The sequence below is a fragment of the Lactuca serriola genome, chromosome 4 (assembly GCF_051521515.1).
Source record: "Lactuca serriola cultivar US96UC23 chromosome 4, Lser_US96UC23_V15, whole genome shotgun sequence".
Classification (NCBI taxonomy): domain Eukaryota; kingdom Viridiplantae; phylum Streptophyta; class Magnoliopsida; order Asterales; family Asteraceae; genus Lactuca; species Lactuca serriola.
In genome coordinates this window covers 232,580,512-232,605,553 of record NC_136411.1, presented here as the reverse complement: position 1 = coordinate 232,605,553, position 25,042 = coordinate 232,580,512, and the positions used below count along the sequence as shown (strand labels likewise).

The 25,042-nt window shown below is 35.5% G+C and overlaps 2 protein-coding genes across 2 annotated transcripts; both read left to right on the top strand.

Moving 5' to 3' along the window:
• The first annotated feature begins 15,192 nt into the window (after positions 1-15,192).
• LOC145099235 (glutathione S-transferase T3-like) lies at positions 15,193-15,939 on the top strand. Its single transcript, XM_079036825.1, has one exon. The coding sequence runs from the start codon at positions 15,193-15,195 to the stop codon at positions 15,937-15,939; it is 747 nt and encodes a 248-aa protein (XP_078892951.1).
• A 382-nt stretch (positions 15,940-16,321) lies between these two features.
• On the top strand, positions 16,322-18,220 carry LOC145100565 (cytochrome P450 CYP82D47-like). Its single transcript, XM_079037786.1, has 2 exons — positions 16,322-17,398; positions 17,482-18,220. Exons 1-2 carry the CDS (start codon positions 16,436-16,438, stop codon positions 18,100-18,102), a joined length of 1,584 nt encoding a protein of 527 aa, XP_078893912.1. The 5' UTR covers positions 16,322-16,435; the 3' UTR covers positions 18,103-18,220.
• Positions 18,221-25,042: the final 6,822 nt, after the last annotated feature.

Here is a 25,042-nt window from a genome sequence, read left to right as displayed (position 1 = left end):
GATGAGGATAAAGATGAAGAAGTTGTGTTAATGAAAAAGCTGGAAGAGATCAAGAGAAAGAAAACTATCACTAACCCTTCAATGAATGCTTTAATTGTGTAGGGTTCAGTAGCAGATGACGAGTTCGGTGGCGTAGAGGTCTGGTCAACTGACTCTGAGGATGATGAAGTCAGGAAGCCATCTCATGGAAAGGCTTATGTTGCGAAAGATGAAGGAAGCGGTGGAAAGTGCTTGATGGTGTCGGATGTATCTCGAATGAGGGGATAAAACATAGACGGTGGGAATGAAGACACGAAGGAGCGAGAGGACTTGTGCTTCACAGCAAAACCTCTCAGCGTGCAGTTTAATGAGCATGATGAATTAATCAAGAAGGTACAATCTATTTTTGTTTCATTCAAAGTCCCACAAAATTCATACGAAAAAGAAATAAAAAATGTAAATTCAAGAATCTATCATCTAGACAGCAATTTAACTCAAACACGGGTCACCAATTCTAACCTAACTGACCAAATCAGCAGGGTGTCTTCAAAGAGTGAGGAACGGAGGATGTGGATAGAGCTGAAGGAGTCGGAGTTAATCAAATCCAAGGACGAAAATATTTATTTACAAAGAGACAATTTGAAACTTTTGAAACAGAGAAATGTCTTTTGTTTAATTCCTAAACGTCTTTATACTAATATCACTCAACTTCATTTGAACTGTGAAATAGGGCAGAAAATTCATCGCATGATTTTGCCCTTCCTTGAGTTTAAGGAGGATGAAATTGACGCTGAAGCATATAATTGCGAAAGTGTAGTTTCGTCTGAGGATGTAAATCTGACATATATGTATGGTCTAGACAAAATCGAATCTTTCATAAAGTCCAAGGACCATAAGGACATGCTGAAAAATCTTTTGGATGAAAATGATAAACTGAAACTAAGGAACGAAACCATACAAAAGTTTGACTCATTGAATGCCAACATGAGCTCAGAAAATAAAATTGATGTTGAAAATGCATCTGAGCTTAATGAGGACGATGATATGAGTGAAATTTCTGTAGAGGATGAAGTTGACTGTTCTGAGTTTGTCAAGAGTGAACCCGAAAACCACAAAAATCTTATTTCAGAAAATTTTGTGGAGTTTGCTCGTCTGTCACAACAAAAGTCCTCGATCCTTGAAGAAAAGGCTGTTGTATACCAAAAGGTAAGGACGACTCCAAATCAGGTATATAAGGTCACAGGTGTATAATGCTGATGGTTGTGATGAGTTCTTCTGGTCCGCCCCTATCGACAATGCTGACGAAACTGTTGGTCTGTCAGAAAGGACGTCCTGGAAAACCAAAGGCAGATATGTGCCAGAGCCTTTGAACAAGCCTGATAACTTCGACGTGCCAAGTACTAGTGGTACAAAAGATGTTCCTGAAGAAAAAGGAGTCTCTGCAAAAGAAGTCACTTCTGCAAGCGAAACGTCATCAGTTTAAAGTGAACCAGCGGACAAAAAGCAAAAGCAAAAAGCGAATATCCATTGACAGCCGAAGCAAGTGAAAAATCAAAAACAGCAAAGGAATCAGAGATACAAGAAGAATCTCTCTGAACGAAAACAGTTTTGGCAATCTCAAAACGCCCATTTCTCTTACCATGATAGAAATTCGAAGTCAGAGAAAAGTACTGTCAGATTGCAAGAAAGTAATTACAAACGAAAGGAGAGGTTCGGTTCTGAGGATCATAACAACCGAAAGGACAAGTTCGGTTCTGAAAAATATGACAACCGAAGGCAAAGGTTCGGTTCAGAGAACACAAGCGACCGAAAGCATAGGTTCGGTTCCGAAGGCAAAAGAAATCAAAGTGCTAGGTTCGGTCCCACTAATGATCAAAAACAAAAGGGTCACTTAGAACCTCAAGTCAAGAAAACATCTCAGTCTAAATTCTCTCGTTCTACTTCTTCTAATCCTTCTAACTCCTCTCAACCTCATTCTAAATTCAATTATGTTCGCACTCAAAAACCTAAATCTTCAATAGATCTGAAAGGAAAATTGAAGGTTTCATCAGTCAAGACCGATCAAAATTATCCCAAAGTCCAAATACCTAAACCAGAATCCAAACCAAAAGCAACAAATCCCAATAAAATTAAGGTTTTCACCATTAAAAAGAAAGATGAAACAACGTTAATAAAAAGAACATATATTGTTGACATCTCTCTTACTATTCCTGTTCTTGTGAAAGGCTCACGTGGACCCAAGAAACTTTGGGTTCCTAAATCTGCTTAATTTTTGCAGGTTATCAGTGACGAGCAGTTTGACGAAGAATGGTATATTGACAGTGGCTGCTCACGTCACATGACAGGAAGGAAGGAACAGCTAAGGGAATTTCGGTCTCTTTCAAACGGTGGAAATGTCAAGTTCGGGAACAACTCATTCGGCACAATAAAAGGCTATGGAATGATAACAAATGGTGATTTTACGATTAGAAAGGTCGCATACGTTGAAGGATTACAGCATAACCTCATCAGTGTATCTCAGCTTGTTGGAGGTACTGGTCTCAAGGTCTCATTCGACGATGAGGGTTCAGAGATAATTGAAAAGAAAACGAAAAGAGTAATTCTCAAATCGGAGCGCAAAGGCGAAATGTTTCCCCTGAACCTCAAACCCATCAAAGGGAATCCAACTATCTGCCTGTTATCCAAAGCACAATCTGACGAAAGCTGGCTGTGGCACCGAAGGCTCTCTCATCTCAACTTCAAGGATATCAACAAACTTGCCACAGGTGGTCATGTTCGAGGTCTTCCATTGCTCAAGTACGATCGAGAACATTTATGTGTTGCGTGTGAAATGGGGAAGCAGAGTCGTCAAAGTCACCCATCAATTGTAAACACTAAAGTTGTTGAGCCACTAGAATTAATTCACATTGATTTGTGTGGTCCATCATCTATCGAAAGCATCGGCAATAGCAAGTATATTCTTGTCATTGTTGATGACTTTTCACGTTTTACATGGGTATTCTTTCTGAAGCACAAATCTGAAGCAACTCTCAAGCTAAAGATGTTTATCAAGCAAGTTGAAGTGCAGCTGAGGAAAGTCGTTCGCAACATTAGGAGCGACAATGGGATGGAGTTCAAAAATAAAGAATTCGAAGATTTCTTGGCCGAAAAAGGAACCAGTCACAACTTCTCAGCTCCATACACCCCTCAACAAAACAGAATTGTCGAAAGACGAAACTGATCTTTGTGTGAGGCGGCCCGAACCATGCTAAGTTTTGCTTATTTACCTTTATATTTTTGGGCTGACGCTATTGCTGCAGCATGTTTCACGCAGAATAGGTCATATCTCAATAAGCGATTCACTCTCACTCCTTACGAGATCATCAACAACAGGAAGCCAAATGTCAAATTCTTCCATGTATTCGGCTCACGGTGCTTCATCTTCAATTCTAAAGAATGTCATAACAAGTTCGACGTCAAAGCCGATGAAGGGATTTTCCTGGGATATTCTCTCACTTCGAAAGCCTACAGGGTATTAAACAAACGCTCGAGAAAGATAGAAGAAAATTATTATGTGACTTTTGATGATAGCTATGTCAAAAAGCTGAAGGCCACCGAAGACACAGTTGGAGAAATTTTTTCTCAAACAGGCCAAGTCACAGCCTCGATCACAAATATATTTGAGAAGTTTGTTGAGTTATTCGATGAACCAGAGAAGGCTACTCTCTCGGAAGCTAGTGCAGCAGACAACAAAGTAGATCATCTGAAGCAACTCATCGAAGATGTTGCCAAGCAAATGCACGAAAGAGGATCAAGTCCAAACGAACCTCCACAGCATGATGCTTCAGTTGAGGGGGAGGATCCATCTTCTTCATCACAGCCGAGCTCAGATGTTGAGGGGGAGAACTGTTCTCCAGTTGCTCCTGAAAGCCCAGTTGTACCCAAAATTCCTATTGTACCCGAAGGTGCTACAACACCCGAAGGTGCTACAACACCCAACAACTCGTCACCACCCGAAACTCCTGTAGCTCCGGAAACTCAAGACACACTTGAGATATGATCACAACTAAAGGCAAAGCAAACTTCCTTATTTTCAAAAGTAGAGTTCTATATGTTTAACTCCTTCGGCTCAAAAGTTGAACCAAAGACAGTTAACACTGCTCTTGATCACTCCGATTGGGTTCAAGCTATGCAAGACGAACTTAATGAATTCGAAAGGAATAAAGTTTGGCGCCTCATTCCAACTCCTCAATATGCCTCAGTTGTTGGTCTCAAATGGGTCTTCAAAAATAAGATGGACAAGGAAGGCAATGTGATACGAAACAAAGCTCGTCTAGTGGTGAAAGGATACTATCAGGAGGAAGGAATTAACTATGAAGAAACTTTTGCTCCTGTAGCTAGGCTGGAATCCGTTAGAATATTTCTTGCCTATGCTGCACATAAGAACTTTGAGGTCTACCAAATGGATGTCAAGTGCGCATTTCTAAATGGAGAACTTGAAGAAATGGTATACGTGGAGCAACCTCCTGGATTCGTCAATGAAAGGTACCCCAATCACTGTTATATTTTGGACAAGGCGGTATATGGACTGAAACAAGCTCCGAGGGCCTGGTATGAAACGTTAACCAAGATTTTAAAGATGTCCAAATTTAAACAAGGTTCGGTTGACCCAACCTTCTTTCGTAAGAAGGAAGGTAACCACCTTATGATTGTTCAAATCTATGTCGATGATATCATCTTTGGCTCAACAAATCCTAGCTTAACGGCTGAATTCAGAAAACTGATGGAGACTAAATTTGAAATGAGCTCAATGGGTCCAATTAACTTTTTCCTTGGTTTAAATATTAGACAGGGACCCGAAGGCATCCTTATTAACCAGGAAGCTTACACGAAGACTCTCCTTGCTAAATTTGGCATGATGGGAGACTCAAAGGTTAAAGTTCCAATGGCGTTCGGCACCAAGCTCACTCCATCCTTGGATAAGCCAGCAGTTGATATTATGCTATATCGCCAGATGATCGGCTCTCTGATGTACCTTACTGCTAGCAGGCCTGATATAATGTTCTCTGTTTGTTACTGTGCTAGATTTCAGGCGAATCCTCGTGAACCCCATATGCTTGCAGTGAAGAACATACTCCGGTATCTCAAGCGAACTACCTCTCTAGGCTTATGGTATCCATCCAACTCAAGATTCTTTGTTTAAGCCTACTCCGACACAGACCTTGGAGGTTGTGGACTAGACAGGAAAAGCACCACGGGAGGCTGCCAATTCCTTGATGGGAAGTTGGTTAGCTGGCAATCAAAGAAACAGACTTGTGTGTCTTTGTCTACCGCTGAAGCAGAATACATCGTAGCTGCCTCCTGTACATCTCAAGTGATTTGGATCCAAAGCCAGCTCCGGGACTATGGACTCAATATGAAAAAGATCCCACTATATTGTGACTCTGAAAGTGCAATTAGGATCTGTCATAACCTTGTGCAACACTCCAAGACTAAGCACATAGCACTGAGGTATCACTTCATTAAGGATCATGTGGAATATGGGAACGTCGAAATTCATTTTGTTCGAACCACTGATCAACTGGCTGACATTTTCACCAAAGCTCTTCTTGAAGCATCGTTCAACAAAATTCTACAAGGGCTAGGTATGATGGAATCAGAGTCAGTACCAAAATTTACCTCTCAAGATCAAAAGTAAGGAGTGAAATAGACCGAACGTTCGGGTTCGGGTCTTGTACTAATGTACCGAAATGAACTGAACGCTCAGGTTCGGTTGAATTATCTGCTTTGCGCTCATCACTCAAAGGTAGTTTCCTTGGTTGTAGATCTTATGTATACTTTTTCCAAATGCATTTATCTTATTGTCAAAGTTATTTTCTGTTTCAAACCTATTTTCTTTGGCAACCGAAATAAACCGAACGTTCGGGTTCGGTTCCAAAAAATTTTCTCACCCGAAATAGACCGAACACTCGGGTTCGGTTCCAATGTTTTTCACAACCGAAATAAACCGAACGCTCAGGTTCGTTTCCAAAGTTATTTTTTTTGTATTCATTTTTTTTTATGTCTTAATTTTTTTATTTATTTATTTTTTTATTTTTTTATTTTTCATTATTATCAAAAATTCCAAAAATATTTTTTTCATAAATTCAAAAACTCCAAAAATATTTTGTTATTTATTTTCTTTTTGGCTCTAATTTTATTTGTGTGTTCGTTTATGGGGAAATCGTTTCATTAGCTAAGTGTCCCTAGAAGCATGCTGTTGTATGTGTCCAAAGCCTCACCTGATTCTGAATAATAGCCTTAATGACTTGGTATAAACAAACCTTGTCTTCCCAATTAGGCTCTCATATTTATTCTAATCATGAGCTACCTAACTCTCTTCTCACATGAGATAAGAGTTTTCTGCTTGGTCCTTCTCTTCACAGCAGAGGTACTTTGGTTTCTTTACAACATCTACATTCCATTTCTCCATCTTCTTCATTTCACCAACGTAACCCTTGAGACTCTCAGAAATTACCACTGAGGTCTATGGTTACACCATTTCTGTGTTTATGATCTTAGTTTCATGCCACTACGAGCTAAGTGAAACCCAAAATTCAATACCCAATACGAATTGACGGTGAACAATTACTTTGCTCTAGTTTTCACTAATGAATTGACGGATGTACCTCCATGAAATCTCAAAATTTTCTTTTTTGTGTGATTCCTATGAAATTGTTAAAACCAATAACATTTCTTCCCTTGGGATCCAGTTTTAAATTTTTGTTGAGATTTTATATATATATTTCCTAGCCAAGTTAAATTATCTCAAACCTACTTGTTCAGCAGACTACACCGGTCTCACAAGTACTTCGCTCGATTTCTGTCTTATTTCAAGATTTGGAATTCTGAATCAAAGCGAAAGCCACCCTCATAAGCCTAATTAAAAGAAGCCTTTCAACACTTCTTAATAAGTGTCTGATCGTTACTTAACGGGAAACCACACAAACACTTTAAGGTCTCTCTTGACTTTGAAGGAAGAGATTTGTGCCCGGGATCCAATGTTTCGTGTCTTTATTCACATCACATAATCCCACAAAAAGTGTTGTTTTATTTCTTCTTATTTTTTTTACACACTCCGCATGAAAATCTTTTTGATTTTCCAAAATTCTGGTTTCATTAATTTCAATGGGTTTTAATTAGCTTGGTTATTATCAAAGATTGTGGTGGATTTTAATCCACGTGGACGAGTTTTTAAAAACAGATGTCGTTGCAATTTAAAGGGATAAGATGACGACATGATGACTCAGGCGGGAGTCCAATCGATTGGATTTCAAAAGGCGCAAAAGGGAAAGCGTGCGAATCGGAACCGTTTCATCTCCAAACGGCGCCTGATGGGAAGGCGTGTAATTAGGGCCTGACACTCTCTCTCATGCGTGATCATCGCCAGCGCCAACTGTCACGCGTGAGTTAACTCCGAAAATCGCTTCGTTTTTCGATCAAAGATTTGGAAAGATTTTTCTCTCTCCTTTACCCTCACTATAAAAGGAAGTGTGACCCACCATTTACCTCTTTACCGTGCCTATATTTCCAGAGAGCCAGAAATTCTTCTCCCTTCACTGTTCATCATCTTCTCCACTTTCTTCACAAGCAATGGCAGATTCCTCCTCAGTTCACGCAACATCCCACATTTTGCCCATTCGCCCACAGCAAAGCTTAATCTTCGACTTAACCCCACATTCATATGATGCGTTCATGTTCCCCATCATGGAGTGCCTGAAGTTTTCTCCAATCGCTCCTGCTATTTCCAGGGCTGAGACTGTTCCCATGGAATTCTTGTCTCAAATCTTTGCTATAGCACACTACGACAAGGTCGTTGACAGAATCTTCTTCGATGTCTTTGAGCACAAGGCGTCGATTTCAAAGCAGCGGTTATGCTCACTGTTAGGGTTTGAACCTGATTCTTCGAGGGTTAACCCTGAAACGATTCTGATGGGTCACTTGTTCAACATGTTCTACAACATGGGCTACACGGAGGTGCTTAACACGGTGAGGAAGTTCAAGAAGTCGTGCCTACCTCCACAGTGGAATGGGATGTTCACTGTTCTCTTCAAGGGGTTATCCGAAAGAAGTGCTGGATCAGACGGGACAAGTCGTTTGTTCTTATTTATCATGTATGGGATATACAATGGCATCAACATGGACTATGGGTCTGTTCTGTGGCAACAACTTATTCAGAGTCTCTCCTCAACTTCCCGAGACTCGGAGATCTTTTATGCTAGGTTTTGGACTATTATCACGAAATGGGTGATGGACAAGTACCTCGTCCCCATTGTCGCTGGTGCTCCAATGTCTTCGATTGGTACCTTCCATACCACGAAGATCATTGTGTCAGATGCATCCAAGTTTCCCTTCAACGGGTCTATCCCGGAAACCATGTATGGAGATGTTCCTGCTGACAGCCGGATTATCAGGACGTACAAGGAGTTCAAACGTTCGGGTCCGAGGGATCTAACTCCGGAGATGCTGAAATCAATACATGACGCCGACAAGCCTGCTCCAAGAGGCAAGAAGGCTGATAAGGGAAAACAGGTGGCCAAGGGGGCAAAAGGCCCGTCTCCAAAGAAGAGGAAACCCACCAGGGCTGCTCAGTCTCCACAGCAGAAGAGGAGAAAAACCCAACCGAGGCGAAAGCTTGTTATCGCTTCCTCCTCAAGCGAGTCTGATGGTGAGAGTTCTGATTCTGAAGGCTCTCAACGTGGCAACACTCCACCACGTTCTCAAACCCCTGAAGTTCATGTCTCTACTTCTCCCATTTCCTCTCCACCTAAAACCATTCCTATTTCTATTCCCCCCCATAACTTCCACTACTCAAATACCATCCACCTCCATCCCAGTACCACCACCTATATTCACCGAAGCAACCAAAACAACCACTGCAGATGTTAGAGCCAACGTATCTGATACGGGGGTTCATACTGACGCACCAAAATCCACTCCAGCACCCGAAACCACCCAAGCACCCGAACCTACACCTACACCCAAACAAACAACCCAACCCGAACCTACCCATACTACCGAACCACCAGCTTCACCACCACCATATTCTCCTGGTCATGCATCAGAGGAAGAAGAACCACTCCTTGGCGCGGAGAACATGACTTTTGACTCGGTCTACTATAGCCCGTTTCAAGTACAGAGTGATGACGATGACGACGCTCCTGTCACCAAAAGACATCTCAAGGAGCTCCATGACAAAATTGACTCGCTCATCGCCTCCTCTTCCGCTTCTTAGTCACCCCTATCTGAAGCTGCAGTTCAGAAAATTGTTGAAGCTTTCTCCAAAGCTCAACAAGCTTCCCTTGCTTCTGTCACCACCGCCATCGATGCCTCCACAAAAGCCTGTCAGGCTGTGACCAAAAAAGTCGATAAACTATTTACTGATGCCTCTTCTCTGTTACAGTCTTTACAGGAGAGTGCAAATGCTGCCAAAACTACGCTGGAACTTATTGTCCACCAGATAGCAACATCAGTCACAACTGAGTTGATGTCCTTCGCTTCTCTTCGTCAATCCATTTCTGACGACAACTCAGCTTTTCGCACAAATATTGACGAGCGTCTCTCCAAGCTTCAAGAAGATTTAGCTGCCGAGAACACTCTCATGGATGCTCTTGCGAGGAAGACTACCGCTCTCAAGGTCAAGAGCATTCAACTCTCCCACTCCCAACAGGAGATTGCATCTCTTCGATCTGAAAGAGAGGTGGTAAAATCGTGTGTTTCGAATGTCCACTCTGCTATTTCAAACATCCTAGAAGCACATGATCCTATTCTTAACGATACTGTGAGGCGTGACCTTGCAGAGAAGCTCGCTCCTGCCCTTGCCCTACTAAGCAAAATCGAAGGGCTCCTTGATTTCGTGTCCATTCCGAAACAAGGGGGAGAGAAGGAGACAATGTCTCAACCACCTCCTACCTCAACAGCAACTCACACAACCGAACCTCCTCCAGTTGGCAAAGCCTCCGGTTCTGGTGTGAATGACAAAGGCAAAAAGATTGCTGAGGAGAGTGAAGATGAAGATAAAGCAACAATCGCCGACCTATTGAAGCGTCAAGGTCAAGACAGAGAGGCTGATATAAGTGCTTGTGTCGCAAGAGAGGCTGAAGAAGCCGAACGAAAACAGAAGGAAGCCCACGACCTTCTTGAGAGTAGGAAAACTCTTTTTCCTGCTTGGACTCTCGAGAGGATGATTAAAGAAGCCATTGACACACCGAGTATCTTGTGGCTGGAACCTGTGATATCTCTAGATTGTTCCAACACTGTCGACTCACAGTTCGACATGCCAATGACCCGAAAGGCGTTTATCTTTCATGCCTTCTCCAACGTTGCAGAGTTCCCTCATCCTCATCCACAGGTTGATCGGAACTTAATCAATTTCTATCTGAAGGCTGCTAAACCACAATATCAGACTTGGAGCACTCAGAAAATTGTCAACGTTCGGGTCTTGAAACTGTACAGTGAAGGTAACTTCATCAACGTTCGGTTCAAGGTACTTCGAGGATCTGCCAAAGCCGAACATGCTATTTCCCTTGCAGATCTTCCCAATCTTAATCCCCATCATTGGATTATCTTGCACAACATCCTCCTCACCAACGAAGCTGAATACGGTCCGATCATCGACCATTTCAAGAGGATGCTCGTGTGCTACATCATGGATGTTGCACTGATGGATCAGGAGATTGCGAGCGTATGATACTCTTTAAGCATAAGAGTTATTGAAACATTCTCTAATCAGCTAGATCCTATTGAAATCCTTTATGTTTGCTTCTTGTTAAATCGTTTTTTTAATCTCAACAAACCGACATTGAAAAAAATTGAGAAAATCAAGAAAGAAAGAAAGAACCAGGGTTGTGTTGGCTTTTTGCAGTCTCAAAAATGGAGAAATAAGAAACCGAAAAAAACGAAATTGCCCTTCTTTCCCTTCTCCACATTCACACCCTTTTGACTAGGCATGTGTTGTTTGTGTTTGTATAAAGCTAGGGCAATTTCGTTTTTTTAGGTTTCTAATTTCTCCATTTTTGAGACTGCAAAAAGCCAACACAACCCTGGTTCTTTCTTTCTTTCTTGATTATCTCAATTTTTTTTAATGTCGGTTCGTTGAGATTAAAAAAACGATTTAACAAGAAGCAAACGTAAAGGATTTCAATAGGATCTAGCTGATTAGAGAAGGTTTCAATAACTCTTATGCTTAAAGAGTATCATACCATTAAATTTCTAACAAAAAAAATTATATATTCACTAAAGTCCCAATATTTTGAACGATTTGACAAAAAAGTCCTAAAGTTTATTTTTTGACAGTAAAGTCCTAATTGACGATTTGACAAGAAAGTCCTAAACTTTATTTTGTTGACAAAAATGTCCTAATTACCGGCTGACCGGAAAAAAGGGTAAAAGTGTCAAAAACTGCCGGTAATTTGGATTTTACTGTCAAAAAAATAAAGTTTTAGACTTTCTTGTCAAATCGATGAAAATATTGGGACTTTACTGTATATATCCCTTTTTCTTTTATTTAAATTGGGATTTCTATAACTTTTCAAGGAGGATCGATAGATATAAGAAAAGTGATTCAGCATGAAGATTATATTAGAGGATGTGAAGCATATTTACATTTAGGAAGCACAGGTAAAGAAGGAAATGATGATGGGAAGAGAGATGCTGACAATGAAGAGAGGAGGTGTTCGATCGGGAAAATTAGTGCATATTTGCGCGTGGTTTACTGGAACATCTTGCAAGAAAGAAAGATCAAGCCAAAGTGGCATATTTGACAACCAAAAACTCTATCAAATCCATGGAGTCTGCTGAGAACTCATCTGAATGTGTTCCAAATGATTCAAAAAAAGATAAGAACCCACCACCGTCATTACTAGTTATTGCAGGTTCAAGTGAGGTTTTAAAGAAGATAATGGAGTGGATATGTCTTATTTGTAATGTGAGTTCATCAAGTGAGATTGATTTACAGAAGCATCTTGAGGGAAGAATACAAAGCCAAAGTAGCAATCATAAGAAAAGGAAATAACAAGTGAGATTGGCGTCTTTCTTATCTATATAAGGTGGTTCTACATTTTCTAATGTTGTTGACTAATAGCATCAACTAATGATTGATGATATTTTCTGTTGCCATTCGTATTGTGTTTTAAAAGGCAGTTTGATTTCAAAGGCTATTCAATAACAGCATCAAAAAATAAGTCAATTTTATGAAGCTATATTTTAAAAGGCGGTTTGGACAGCATAAAAAAATAAGTCTATTTTATGAAGCTATTTTTGTGAAGCGGTTTAGGACATTTTCTAAGGCGGTTGTAGAACTGCCTCAAAAAACAAAATTATTTTATAATGCTATATTTTTTGAAGCGGTTGAATAACCGCATCAAGAAAACAAAAGAAAAACCGCTTTATTAAACCTCTTCTGTACTAGTGAAAAATGATGAAAATAGAATGTATACAAATTCCCAGTGATTGAAAGACGCCGAATAGGTCTGACAGTCGGCGACCATTGGCTGAGGGAGGATCTGATTTTTATGAATGGCGGCGTCACAAAAACCTTTGTTCCATGATCACTGTGATCAAATGGATTGGGGAGATACACCCACCACCATCACATTATTTTTCTCCTTGACGTCCATGAAGAATGTTAGGAAGATCAAACGTGACTCCCTATTTTACAACAGTTTAACTGAAGAAAAAAAAAAAAACTAACAAATTTATTGTTAAGGACTAAGGCCATCTCCAATGCCATTTAATGGGGAGTTTAATGGGAAAAAAAAATCTAGGTGGCAGTTGAATGAACATAGAAACCATTGTGGAGGGGGTTTATTGAATGAGGGGTTTAATCCCCATTCAACCGTGGTATGGCTTTTGTTATGTTTTTTTTTTTTTTTTTTTTTTTCAATTTATTATATAAGCTTATTTTTTCTTTCTTTTTTTTTCTCATTTTATTGTAAACACTTTTTTTTTGTTTTTCTTTCTCAATAAAAAGTAATATTTAATATTTTTTTTACAATAAACTATATATATATATATATATATATATATATATATATATATATATCATACTTTATTTTATTTTATATTCAATAATTTAATTTATTAAGTTACTTCATATTTTTTATTCTAAACAATAAAAAAAAAATATATAAATCTTAAAAACATTTTAAAAAAATAACATCTTATTTATTATAATACAACATAGTGATATTACCTATTAATAAAACGTTCCCAAATATGCTCCATTAAATCATGTCGAAGAGCATGATGTACGGCATTATCGCGTAGTTCAGAGTTTCTTTGAATTTGATATTGAACTTCTTCGACAGGTCCTCGATTCACACGTATAGGAGGATCAACATCATCTGACCAATTACTAATTGCATTTCCTTCATTTTCTACGATCATATTATGTAATATAATGCATGTATACATTATATCCTTTATGTTTTTAAGTTGCCACGATCTTGCTGGACCTCGTACAATTGCCCAACGAGATTGCAGAACACCAAATGCTCTCTCCACATCCTTTCTTGCAGCCTCTTGCATTTCTTTAAACTTGATCCTTTTTGGGTCGGCCGGATGTGGAAAACTTTTAACCATTGTAGCCCATTCAGGATATATACCATCTCCAAGATAATATCCTTTTGTGTATGTTCTTCCATTAACAGTAAAATTGCATTCAGGAGCATAACCTTGTAATACATCATTGAATAACGGTGACTGGTTAAGTACATTAATGTTATTGTTAGACCCGGCAACCCCGAAATATGCATGACATATCCAAAGGTCTTGTGATGCAACTGCTTCCAACATAATTGTTGGACAACCTTGATCACCTCGAGTATATTGACCTTGCCATGCAACCGGGCAATTTTTCCAAGGCCAATGCATGCAATCAATACTTCCAAGCATACCAGGAAACCCGTGCTTTTCTGAATGTTTTTGTAGTAAATTTTGGATGTCATTAGCATTTGGTTTTCTCAAATAATGGCTTGAATAAACCTCAATCACGCATCGACAAAAGTTTTGTAGACATTTGATTGAAGTTGATTCACCAATTCGTATGTATTCATCAAAGAGGTCACCAGTTGTGCCATATGCCAACTGGCGTATGGCAGCAGTGCATTTTTGTAAAGGGGAAAGACCATTGTTTCCTAAAGCATCTTTTCTTTGTTGAAAATAAATAGAATGGTTAGAGATACCGTTAACTATTTGAACAAATAGATCTCGCCTCATTCGAAATCTTCGTCTAAACGTTTGAGGTGGGAAAACAGGATGCTCATCGAAATAGTCTTTCCAAAGACGTTTATGCCCTTCTTCACGATTTCTATCTATATATCTTCGACTTTGCCCAAGACGTCTTGAACTTTCAGCATCTGACTGTTCTGCTTCCAAGCATTTTAGCTCCTTATATAGTTGAAATGTAGAATTACTTGTGAGATGGTTGATTATGAATTCAGAAGCAGAATCGTCTGAGGATGATGATGACATCGTATAAGAAAGATATAAGAAATAGTTTGAATTGGTAGGTATGAAATAATAAAAACGTTGTATTCTTTTATAGCAAAAATATAGAGTCAAATGAAATTCAAATTAAAGTAAAATGAAATCCAAATTATATTCGAATGAAATTGAAATTAAAGTAAAATGAAATTGAAATTAAAGTGAAATGAAATCCAAATTAAAGTTAAATGAAATTGAAATTGGAGTCAAATGAAATTGAAATTAAAGTGGAATGAAATCCAAATTAAAGTTAAATAAAATTGAAATTGGAGTCAAATGAAATTGAAAGTAAAGTGGAATGAAATCCAAATTAAAGGCAAATGCATACAAGATGTTCAACTCTATAAATAAAGACGAACATATTATATTCTCATTCACACCTACCAACCATCTGATACACCAATCATGAATCCGAATTACTATACACATTTGTTATCTTCTTATGATCCCGAAAATCCAAACAATCATCCACAACATCCATACCCAAATCCAAACAATCATATACAATATCCATATCCAAGTCCAAACAATTATCCACAATATCCATACCCAAATCCAAATAATCATTCACAACATTCATACCAAAATGCATACCCAGATTCTACTAGCCCGGATCCTCCCCATATTCCAGAAAATGAGCCAACACCAACATAAACTCCTACCAGCAAACGACAAAAAAATAAAAAAACCTACTGGAGCAAAGAAGAAGAAATGTTGTTGGCAAAAGCTTGGCTACAAATTTCAGAAGATAGCATTACCGGAAGTCAACAACGTGATAAAGAGTTCTGGAGACGAATTACTGCATACTATGAAAAAAGCAACACGTCGAACGTTGCAAGAACTCAAGCCAACCTCAAAACGCATTGGCATTACATGAACCCATTTGCAGTTGCATTTAATCAAATGTATATAGTGTTGAAAAGTCAACACCTGAGTGGATGGTCTGAGGATGATCTCAAACGTGCAACTTTTGAGCATTATCATGCTAGAAATGGTGCCGATTTTAGGCACGAACATATTTGGAATATCGTTAAAAATGAACAGAAATGGAAAGGTTCAAGCACTGCATATGGGGCATCTATGTCTTCATCAAATACAGAATCTTTCATTAACCTAGATAATGATGAAGTTACAACTCGTCCAATTGGTAGGAATGCAGCAAAAAAAGCAGCAAAAGGGAAAGCTACCAATTCCACTTCGTCATCTGGTAATAGGCTTGATGAAATACTTAAAAAACATATAGAAGAAAATAAAAAGACTTTTGAACGCTATCAAAACTCTTTGGATATGAAGAATGCATTGAAAGAAAGAAAGATGAAGATTAAAGAAGAAAAGGTAAAGAATGATGAAATTTCAATCATTTTCATTTTCATGGATCCCAGTACCATGTCGGAAGATGGACGTGAAATTTGGAGAAATCGTTGTGACCAGATTAAGATAAAATACAATATGAAGTAAAATTTGTATTTTAGATATTGTACTTTTTATTTAGTATATTATTTGTAACTTTTAATTTCTAAATTGTAATCTTTAATTAATATTTAGTAATTGTAACTTTGAATTTCTAATTAATGTAATATTCTAGTTTTATTTATTAGTATTATTTATAAAAAAAATTAAAATGATTATGTGGAAATCCATTGAACTCTTAAGAGTTTAATGGAGTGTAGAGTTTAATAGGTTAAATGGTATAGTTAGTGGAATGCTGATGTGGCAATCCATTGAACTCTTAAGAGTTCAATGCATTGGAAATGGCCTAACCATTCAAACTTTTGAAACTATATGGACCAATGTTGACCGTTGAGGCTTTGATGACCTAAAAAAAACTAAAAATGTTAACCACAGGACGATGTTTGAAGATTTGTTTTTCTTATATTTGTAAAAAATATCTTCGAACTTTTTATAACACACATTCGTACATGCGCTTACTCAGTTCTTGATTCACAAATTAGACATGGAATTCCATCTCTCGTTTTCAACCATTGTAGCAACCAGCTTTTCTGTTATTGTAGCACTTTTCCTTCTCCATAGCCTCAACAGGAAGAAGGCAAATAGAGGGAAGAACCAAAAACCACCACAAGCACAAGGTGCATGGCCTATCATCGGACACCTGCACCTTTTACGTGGTTCTCAGCTACCTCACTACGTTTTAGGTGACATGGCAGACAAATATGGCCCTATCTTCACAATCAAGCTTGGTTATCACCAAGCTTTGGTGGTGAGTAATGGGTCGATAGCTAAAGAGTGCTTTACTACAAACGATAAGGCCTTTGCAACTCGACCCAAAGCTGAGGCAACAAAACTCATGGGCTATAATTATGCTATGTTCGGCTTTGCTACATATGGAGACTATTGGCGACAAGCACGCAAGATGATCACGCTGGAGGTTCTTTCCCAGCGACGAGTTGAAACGTTTGCACATATTCGAGCTTCAGAGGTTAGAGTATCCATCAAAGATATATATGATCGTTGGGTTTTAAATAAAATGAGCGAAAATTCAGAGATGATGAAGATCGAGATGAGTCAATGGTTTGGTAACTTGGTTGTGAATATTATGGTTAGGATTATTAGGGGGAAGAAGTTTTCGCCACATGATGATCAGGAACGGGTTCGATTTCAGACTGTAGTAAAGAAATTCATTGAGTTAATGGGAGCATTTGTGGTTTCAGATTTTATCCCTTATCTCAAGTGTTTTGATATGGGTGGATACATTAAAGAAATGAAGAAGATGGCGATAGATCTGGACAACATCTTTGGCGGATGGTTACAAGAACATAAAACAATAAAGAGCTTTACCCAGCAACATGAAAGCAACCAATTAGGCTTTATAGATGTGCTGATTTCCATTCTTCAAGGTGTTTCCAAAGAGGAATTCCGGGATTTTGACGATGATACGATCATTAAATCCGCATGTCAAGTAAACTCAAACTCTATCATCTCACTGTTTCTTGATTTATCATTTTTTTCAGCATTTTGCCTATAAATATATCCATTTCGCAGCAACTCCTGATAGCAGGCTTGGACACTACATCTGGGACGTTAACCTGGGCTTTGTCATTATTGCTAAACCACCCAAAAACATTAGAGATTGCGCAAAATGAAATTGATGAGCATGTTGGAAGGGAGCGACTGGTGGAGGAGTCAGACTTGAAGAACTTAGTGTATCTTAATGCAATCATCAAAGAAACATTGCGTTTGTACACAGCTGCTCCTCTCTCTATTCCTCATGAGTCCATTGAGGATTGCATTGTGGGTGGCTACAACATTCCAAAAGGCACTCGTCTGGTGGTAAATGTTTATAAGATGCATCGTGATCCAAATATTTGGTCAGATCCCCTCGAGTTTAGGCCGGAGAGATTCTTGACAAGGCATAAGGATATTGATTTCAGGGGAAAACATTATGAGTTACTACCTTTTGGTAGTGGTAGAAGAATGTGCCCTGGTATTCCCTTCGCTCTTCAGGCTGTTGGTTTAACACTAGCTAGTTTCATTCAACAATTTGTGCTGAAAAATCCATCTAATGAACCTATTGATATGAGTGAAACTTCGGGACTGACTATCAGCAAGTCTACTCCACTTGAGGTCCTTTTGGCCCCTCGTTTGGCCTCGAATATGTATTAGGTTGGTTCATGCATATCGACTCCAACCGTTTCTTAGAGTGGCAAGAAAGTAATAATGTAATACAATTAAACTTCAATAAAGCAAGATCGTAACGAATAAATAAATATATAATACAATTTGTGTTGCGTCTATTGGTGAGAATTGATTTACAGTATGTTTCTGTTGTTATTGAAGGTAAACAAAAAATACAATCATTAGAATTAAATTACAATCAATAATGAAAAGCATATACAGTGGTATATAAAGGAGCAAAAAATCATTTTGTTAAGGATGTACAAAAATAAAATAGTAACGAAAATGTAGTACAAGAGTTTTAACTCAACCGGCAAATCATTGAAGCAAAAACAAATGTTCAAAGAACCGACAAAACTAGTTTCATATGTCATCATTTAATGCCACATGTATTTTGTCTTTTCTGTTACAGTGATAAATATAATGAAAACCATGTTTGGTGTTTCGTCTAAAAATGCCTAACGTATGTGGTCTTCTAATGCCCTAATTTGTTATCACAAACAAGCGGCTTAGAGGCAACCGAATAACCTTAATCATGGAAAAAAAAATGTTTTCCATTCTACATGAAAATTTTCAATCTACCGTAATAAATAAGAATAAATGTCCTTCTCTCATTCAATTTGCCACATGTCATTTTGTCATAATTTAAAGATATATTTATTTTCCACTTGTCATTTATTTCATTTTTCATTTTTAATATATTATTAATTAGTCTCCATAAATTAAACCTACCATAATGATATTAATTTTAAATTTTAAATTTTAAATTTCAAATAAATTTACAGTTTAAACCTTTGTGTTTAATATTTTGTTATAATTAACATGTTTAATATACGGGTATGATAACTAAACAATAATTTTAATTTATTTATTTTTTGCATGTTTTTTTCTCATAATTTTTATTTATTTTAAATTTCAAATTCAAATAAACTTCTCATTTAATCATTTCTATTTAACATTTTGTTTTAATCAACCCGTATAATATACGGGTTTCACAACTAGTAGTTTAATAAAAGTTTACCTTTTCAAATAATCATAGAAAATCAAGCATAAAAACGTATGCATAATTTTTTACTTTTAAAATATAGAATTAAAAAACTTACATCATTTGATGAAAAATAATTTATTTAATTTTGATTCAAGAAATTATACACACGCAAGTTTAAAATCCATAAAAAAAAATAATATTGTTCGCAAAAACAATACTTATAACTATTTTTCTTTAGTATATATTAGCACTTAGATTTGAAGATGTTACACACCAATATATATATATATATATATATATATATATATATATATATAGAGAGAGAGAGAGAGAGAGAGAGAGAGAGAGAGAGAGAGATTCAGGTTCATTTGAGACCATTTTAATTTTGTGAGACCGTGAAACCAAATCTAAAAATAATTTTAAAATGCAAAATAAATGGAAAAATCCAAAAATTCTTTTTTTAAATATTATTTTCGGAACTTGAATTAACTAAAAAAATATAAAAAATAAAAAAAATAAAAAAAATAAAAAAAATTCCGTTTTTTTTTTTTTTTTTAAGACGTAATCCTATCCACTCATTTAGTAGATAAAATAAAAACATTTTTACACTACAAGAAAAATGATTTACAGTCACACCAAAAAAGTGTGACTATATGCGTATAGTGATATTTTTTATTTCACTGAAAGAGTGACGGAAGGTGACGCCATCATATGGGTCTTATGGTCACTTTAAAATGTAGTGTCTGTATGTTATGAAAACATGTGACCGTAGTATAAAAGTGTGGCAAATGTGTACGAAATTTTGTTCCTTAAATATCTAATATTGTAGCGTTAAACAGTTATTAGTCACACATATTTATTTAACGTTGTGACTGTATATCACCAAAATGCGACATTCATGATGTTTTAGTATAGTTGTTTTCTTACATATGGTCACACAATTTAAATTTTATTAAGACTATTGCGTATCTTTCGTAAACTTTTAATTATGGTGAGTGTGACCATGTTTGCTAAATGGCCACAAATTCTTTACTTTTATATATGACGAATTGTTAATTATTAGTCACAAAAAACAATCAACGTTTGTGACTATAACCTAACGTATAGAGACAAACGAAGAAGTGAATTAAAATCATAAGTATTATAAAGTCACACATTTTGTTAAAATTAAGGACAATTCGGTATCGTATTAAGACTATTGAGTATCTTTTAGACACATATAATTTACGGTAAACATGTCCGTGTTCTGTAAATGGACACATATAGTTAATGATGTATGTGATGATTTCCTAGTATTTAGTCTCAACAACAATTAATTATGGTATTTATTTGCCACATATATTGTTTTCCATGTTGTTATTGTTTATCTTAGTGATAATTTTTTTTTAATAAACATCACTTTAAATCAATTGTAGTCTCATAATTCTTGTACATTATGACTATTGTTAACCATTTAGCCACACGTTACAAATTAATGTAAAGTAACCATTGTATATTTTTAGAGATATATTAAAACCGTAAGTAACATGACAAAAATTATACTACAGCCACTATAACTTACTATTTACTGTTACTTTTTATACATTTTAGACACATGAAAATACTTTAAATTAAAGTAACGAAACACAACAATATGAAACACAAACAAAATTCATAATTTTATATTAATAATAATTGAAATCGAAATCCATATATATATATATATATATATATATATATATATATATATATATTATATTCCTATTTAAAATATCAAAGAAAGGAAAATTTGCATAATTAAAAGAATTTATATAACGGTTAAAAAATCAAACACATCATAAACCAAAACCTAAACATAACTGGCTAGGCATTCTTTTTGTTTGTATTGCTCATTGTCTTCTTCAGAAGGGTATCAGATGATATGTAAGTTGATTTCCTTTTTGTTGATTTTTGATGTGATATAATTTCTGGTACCTATAACAACAACATTGAAACCAATAAAATAAATTCATCATAAACTTAGTATAGTACTTTATGAAGAAAATAAAGTTTAATGCAAAAAGTATTGGACACATTGAAACAAACCTCTGACTCGGTTTGCACAAGGTATTTTGGCCATGGAACAAAACTTTTATATGCATCCTCAACTAATTTGAATTCTCCAGTTTGATGGGGGTAGAAATGCAGTTTTTTACAACCACTTCATCAATGAAAACTTTATAGCAATCATCTAGTAGAGGAACTCCATGAATGAATTGTCTTTCTGATGATAAGTGAATGGTACTGCGGGCAACAATGTTCCTTTTATATAGATATGATAGACTACACTTGATTGGCTACAATGACAAGTAATGTTATAATCTGGAAAAAAAAACGGAAATGTATATTCATCATGTAAACAAACACTGGTCTGGTGAATGGGATTATTTGGTGAAACTTTTGGTATGTCATGATTGATGGTGGTAGTCTTAGACTCAACTGTTTTGTTGGTGGTTTTTGTATTTGTCTGATATCAAGATTTAAGACATATTTAAACATATATTTTAATAAAAAAGATTAAATAAAAGTATTGAAAACTATAAAGTTAGTATATACTAATGTTGCATGTTTCATGGAAATCAATTTTCCATCGGGTGCTGCAGTTGCAGATTTCGTTTGAACAGGTTTGTTGTTGGGTTTTGGAATAACCTACATAATATAAAGTCCAACATGAAAAATCAGAAATCAGTATCAAACAAATATATATATATATATATATATATATATATATATATATATATATATATATATCAATGATGATCTAATAAGACGATAACATACTGGTGTTACAGGTTCTGAAGGTTCATTGGTTTTTAGACTAACAGGAGACGTTTCATTACTCTGTATAATCTTCTCACTTGAAATACCCTAGAAAATATAAAGAAACATGAAAAATGTTTAAAAGAAAATGCAATTTAGAACTAACATTGACAACAGATATTTTCAATAAGAATACTTACAATTGTATGAGACAAATTTGGAAAGTCAGCTCCTTTTGCATTAAGATGAGCCAAAAATAGCTTTAGTTATTGATCTTGTTCATTAACCTTTGTAGACAAAGCCATGAGTTCAACATCTTTTTTCTCAAGCACAAGTTTTTCATTATGTAGTGCAACTTTAAGATCTTTAATTTCTTCCTTAGATGCGAGGAACATTGAAATATCTGTTGCAAGTGACTCACGTGCCGACACCCTTTAAAAATCTGCCCTTTTCCTTTCCAAAAACTAAGTTCATGGCATCCGTTCCTGGTTCAACATTTACTTGTCCTTCTTTTATCTGCTTCTCATATTCCATCTACCAAACAAAAAATTAAGAGAAAATGATAAAAATAACCATTAATTACATTATAAAAATAGCCAAAAAAAATCGAAATTGCAAAAATAGCCCCGAATATCGCAGATGGAATAGCCCCATCTGCGATTTGGGCTTTCCATCTGCGAATGTACAAGCAGCTAAAGCACAACTGTGCTTTAGTTGTTTGTACATTCGTAGATGGAAAGCTCCATCTGCGAAATTGCCTTCCTATCTGCGATTTTCCCCGGATTTTCCTATATAAACTTTTTTCTTCTTCATTTTTCACTCTTCATTACAGAAAAACTCTCTCTCTCTCTCTCTCTCTCTCTCTCTCTCTCGGGGCGATTTTCGCGATTTTGGTGATTTTTTGAAGAACATGGAGGATTATTTCAACAATCGCGCAAATATGGTTAGATTTTAACTCTTTTAATGTTTTAACTCTTTATTATTTTATTATTTATTATATTAGTTAGTGTAAAAAAATAGAAATTATAATGTTTGTGAAAGAGTAATTTTGCTGTATTTGATAGTTTTAATATTTGTTATTAGTATACTTGAAGTTTAAATACTATTTTGTTAGTGGTTGTTTGAATGTACAAGTAGAGACTGCGTAGAGTGTACATCGGGTGGTTGTACATTTAGTAAAATGGTTAGAATATGCTAATTTTTTTAAGTTATTAGTTAAATAAATTGTTAGAATATTGCTTACAATATGTTATTTGTCGTTTGTTTAGTTGTTGTATAACTTGAAAAATTGTATATTCTTATCGTGTAATTGTTTCTATAAATTGAAAAATAGTTAAATTACAGTATGTGCACAATAGTCGTTTGTATATATATTTGTCGTATAAGTAGAAAATTTGTATATATTTGTTTTTGAAGTATAAATTTTTTTTATAGTATTGTTAGAAATTGTTTGTATTTGTCGTATAAGTTGAAAATTTGTATATATTTGTCGTATAACTTGCAAAATTGTTAATTTGGTTGTCGTTTTATTTGAAAAATTGTATATATTTGTCGTATAACTTGCGAAAATTGTTTGCAAAATTGTTAGAAAATGTTATTTTATATAATTAGAAAGTTGAAAATTGTTTATATATATTTTCCGTTCAAGTTGAAAAACTGTTTAACAAAATGTTATTTGGTTATTTGTATATGTTATTGTTTTTATCGTAAATATATTTGTCGTATAACTTGGAAAATTGTTTATATATTTGTCGTTTAAGTTGAAAAATTGTTATACTATATGTATGTTATTGTTTTTTATCGTAAATATATAAATTATTTATTAAATATTTGTATTTGCATTAATAAATTATTATTGTTTATGTACTTATTGCACTTAATAATCATATATTTAAAAAAAAAAATACTTGTTTAGTTCTCTAATATGTTTTTGTGTTTTTTGCAGCATGATTTTAGTTATTTCAATGTGAAAGCAATTGTAAACTTAAAAGGTTCAGGCTGTAATATATGGTAAGTATTTGAAGTTTTAGATGGTGTCAGGCGTGACATTTTTAGAGATACCGTATTTGGTTATTTGTTGGATGTCCCTCGTTTACAATGGGACGGATTGTTGTTCCATAAAATATTCCTTCATCAGATCCGGTCGGACCCTGTTTTATCTCCAGATGGAATAAAACGGTTATATTTTAGAGTAGGCAATACAAAAATGGTATATGGGCCGGAAGAGTTTTGTTTGATAACCGACTTCAATTTTGGGGAGTATCCGAAAAAACATCAGTAAAAAAGTGTCGGAAAAATTAGTAACTAGTAAAAAAAGATGTTTATTGCGTGAGCGGCAATTTCCGAACCATACAAATAGTTCGGTGAAAATCGGCGACCTCAAAAGTTTAATTTTAAATCAAACATTCTTAGAAGTTGACGACGCTGATGCAGTTAGAGTATGTTTGATATACATTTTGTGTGAAAGTGTTTTGGGAAAAGAAATAAATGATCGGGTGCCACTAGATTGATTTTTTTTTGCTGAGAATTTGGATGTCTGGAACAGGTATATTTTGTTTACGTTAAAAGTTTTATTTTATTAAAGTTATAATTTATATTATAACTAATTTTGTTTTTTTGTTTTGTTAGTTTCGCTTGGGGTAGCTATCTTTGGGATTTTACTTATGATGACCTTGAGAAAACATGGAACAAGATAAATAAATATTTATCACTTCCTGAGCATCGTCAAACTTTAAAATACTCCGTCTCAGGATTTACGGGTCCAATAAGGGTATACAAATTTTCTTATATTTAAATTGTTTTATTGTTATGTTTTTTATTTTAATTTTAACTTTTATTACTGTAATTGTAAAAAATTGTAGATATGGATATATGAGATGCTTCCGGTTGTTCGTGCATGTGAATTTGTATTGAGAAAAAATAGAGACATGCCACGGATGAAACGATGGAGTGAGACAAAAAAATTAAAATGGGTTGACGTGAACAAGATTTTTTCAAAGATACAGGTTTATAAATATTTTTTATTATTAATAAACTTCATTATTATACTTTATATGCATTTTTAATATGTTTAATTTTTTAGGAGTGACAACCATGAAGACAAAACATGTTACCGAGTGATGGTGAGATGGCATCTTGTTATTATATGTCATTTCAAGAGTA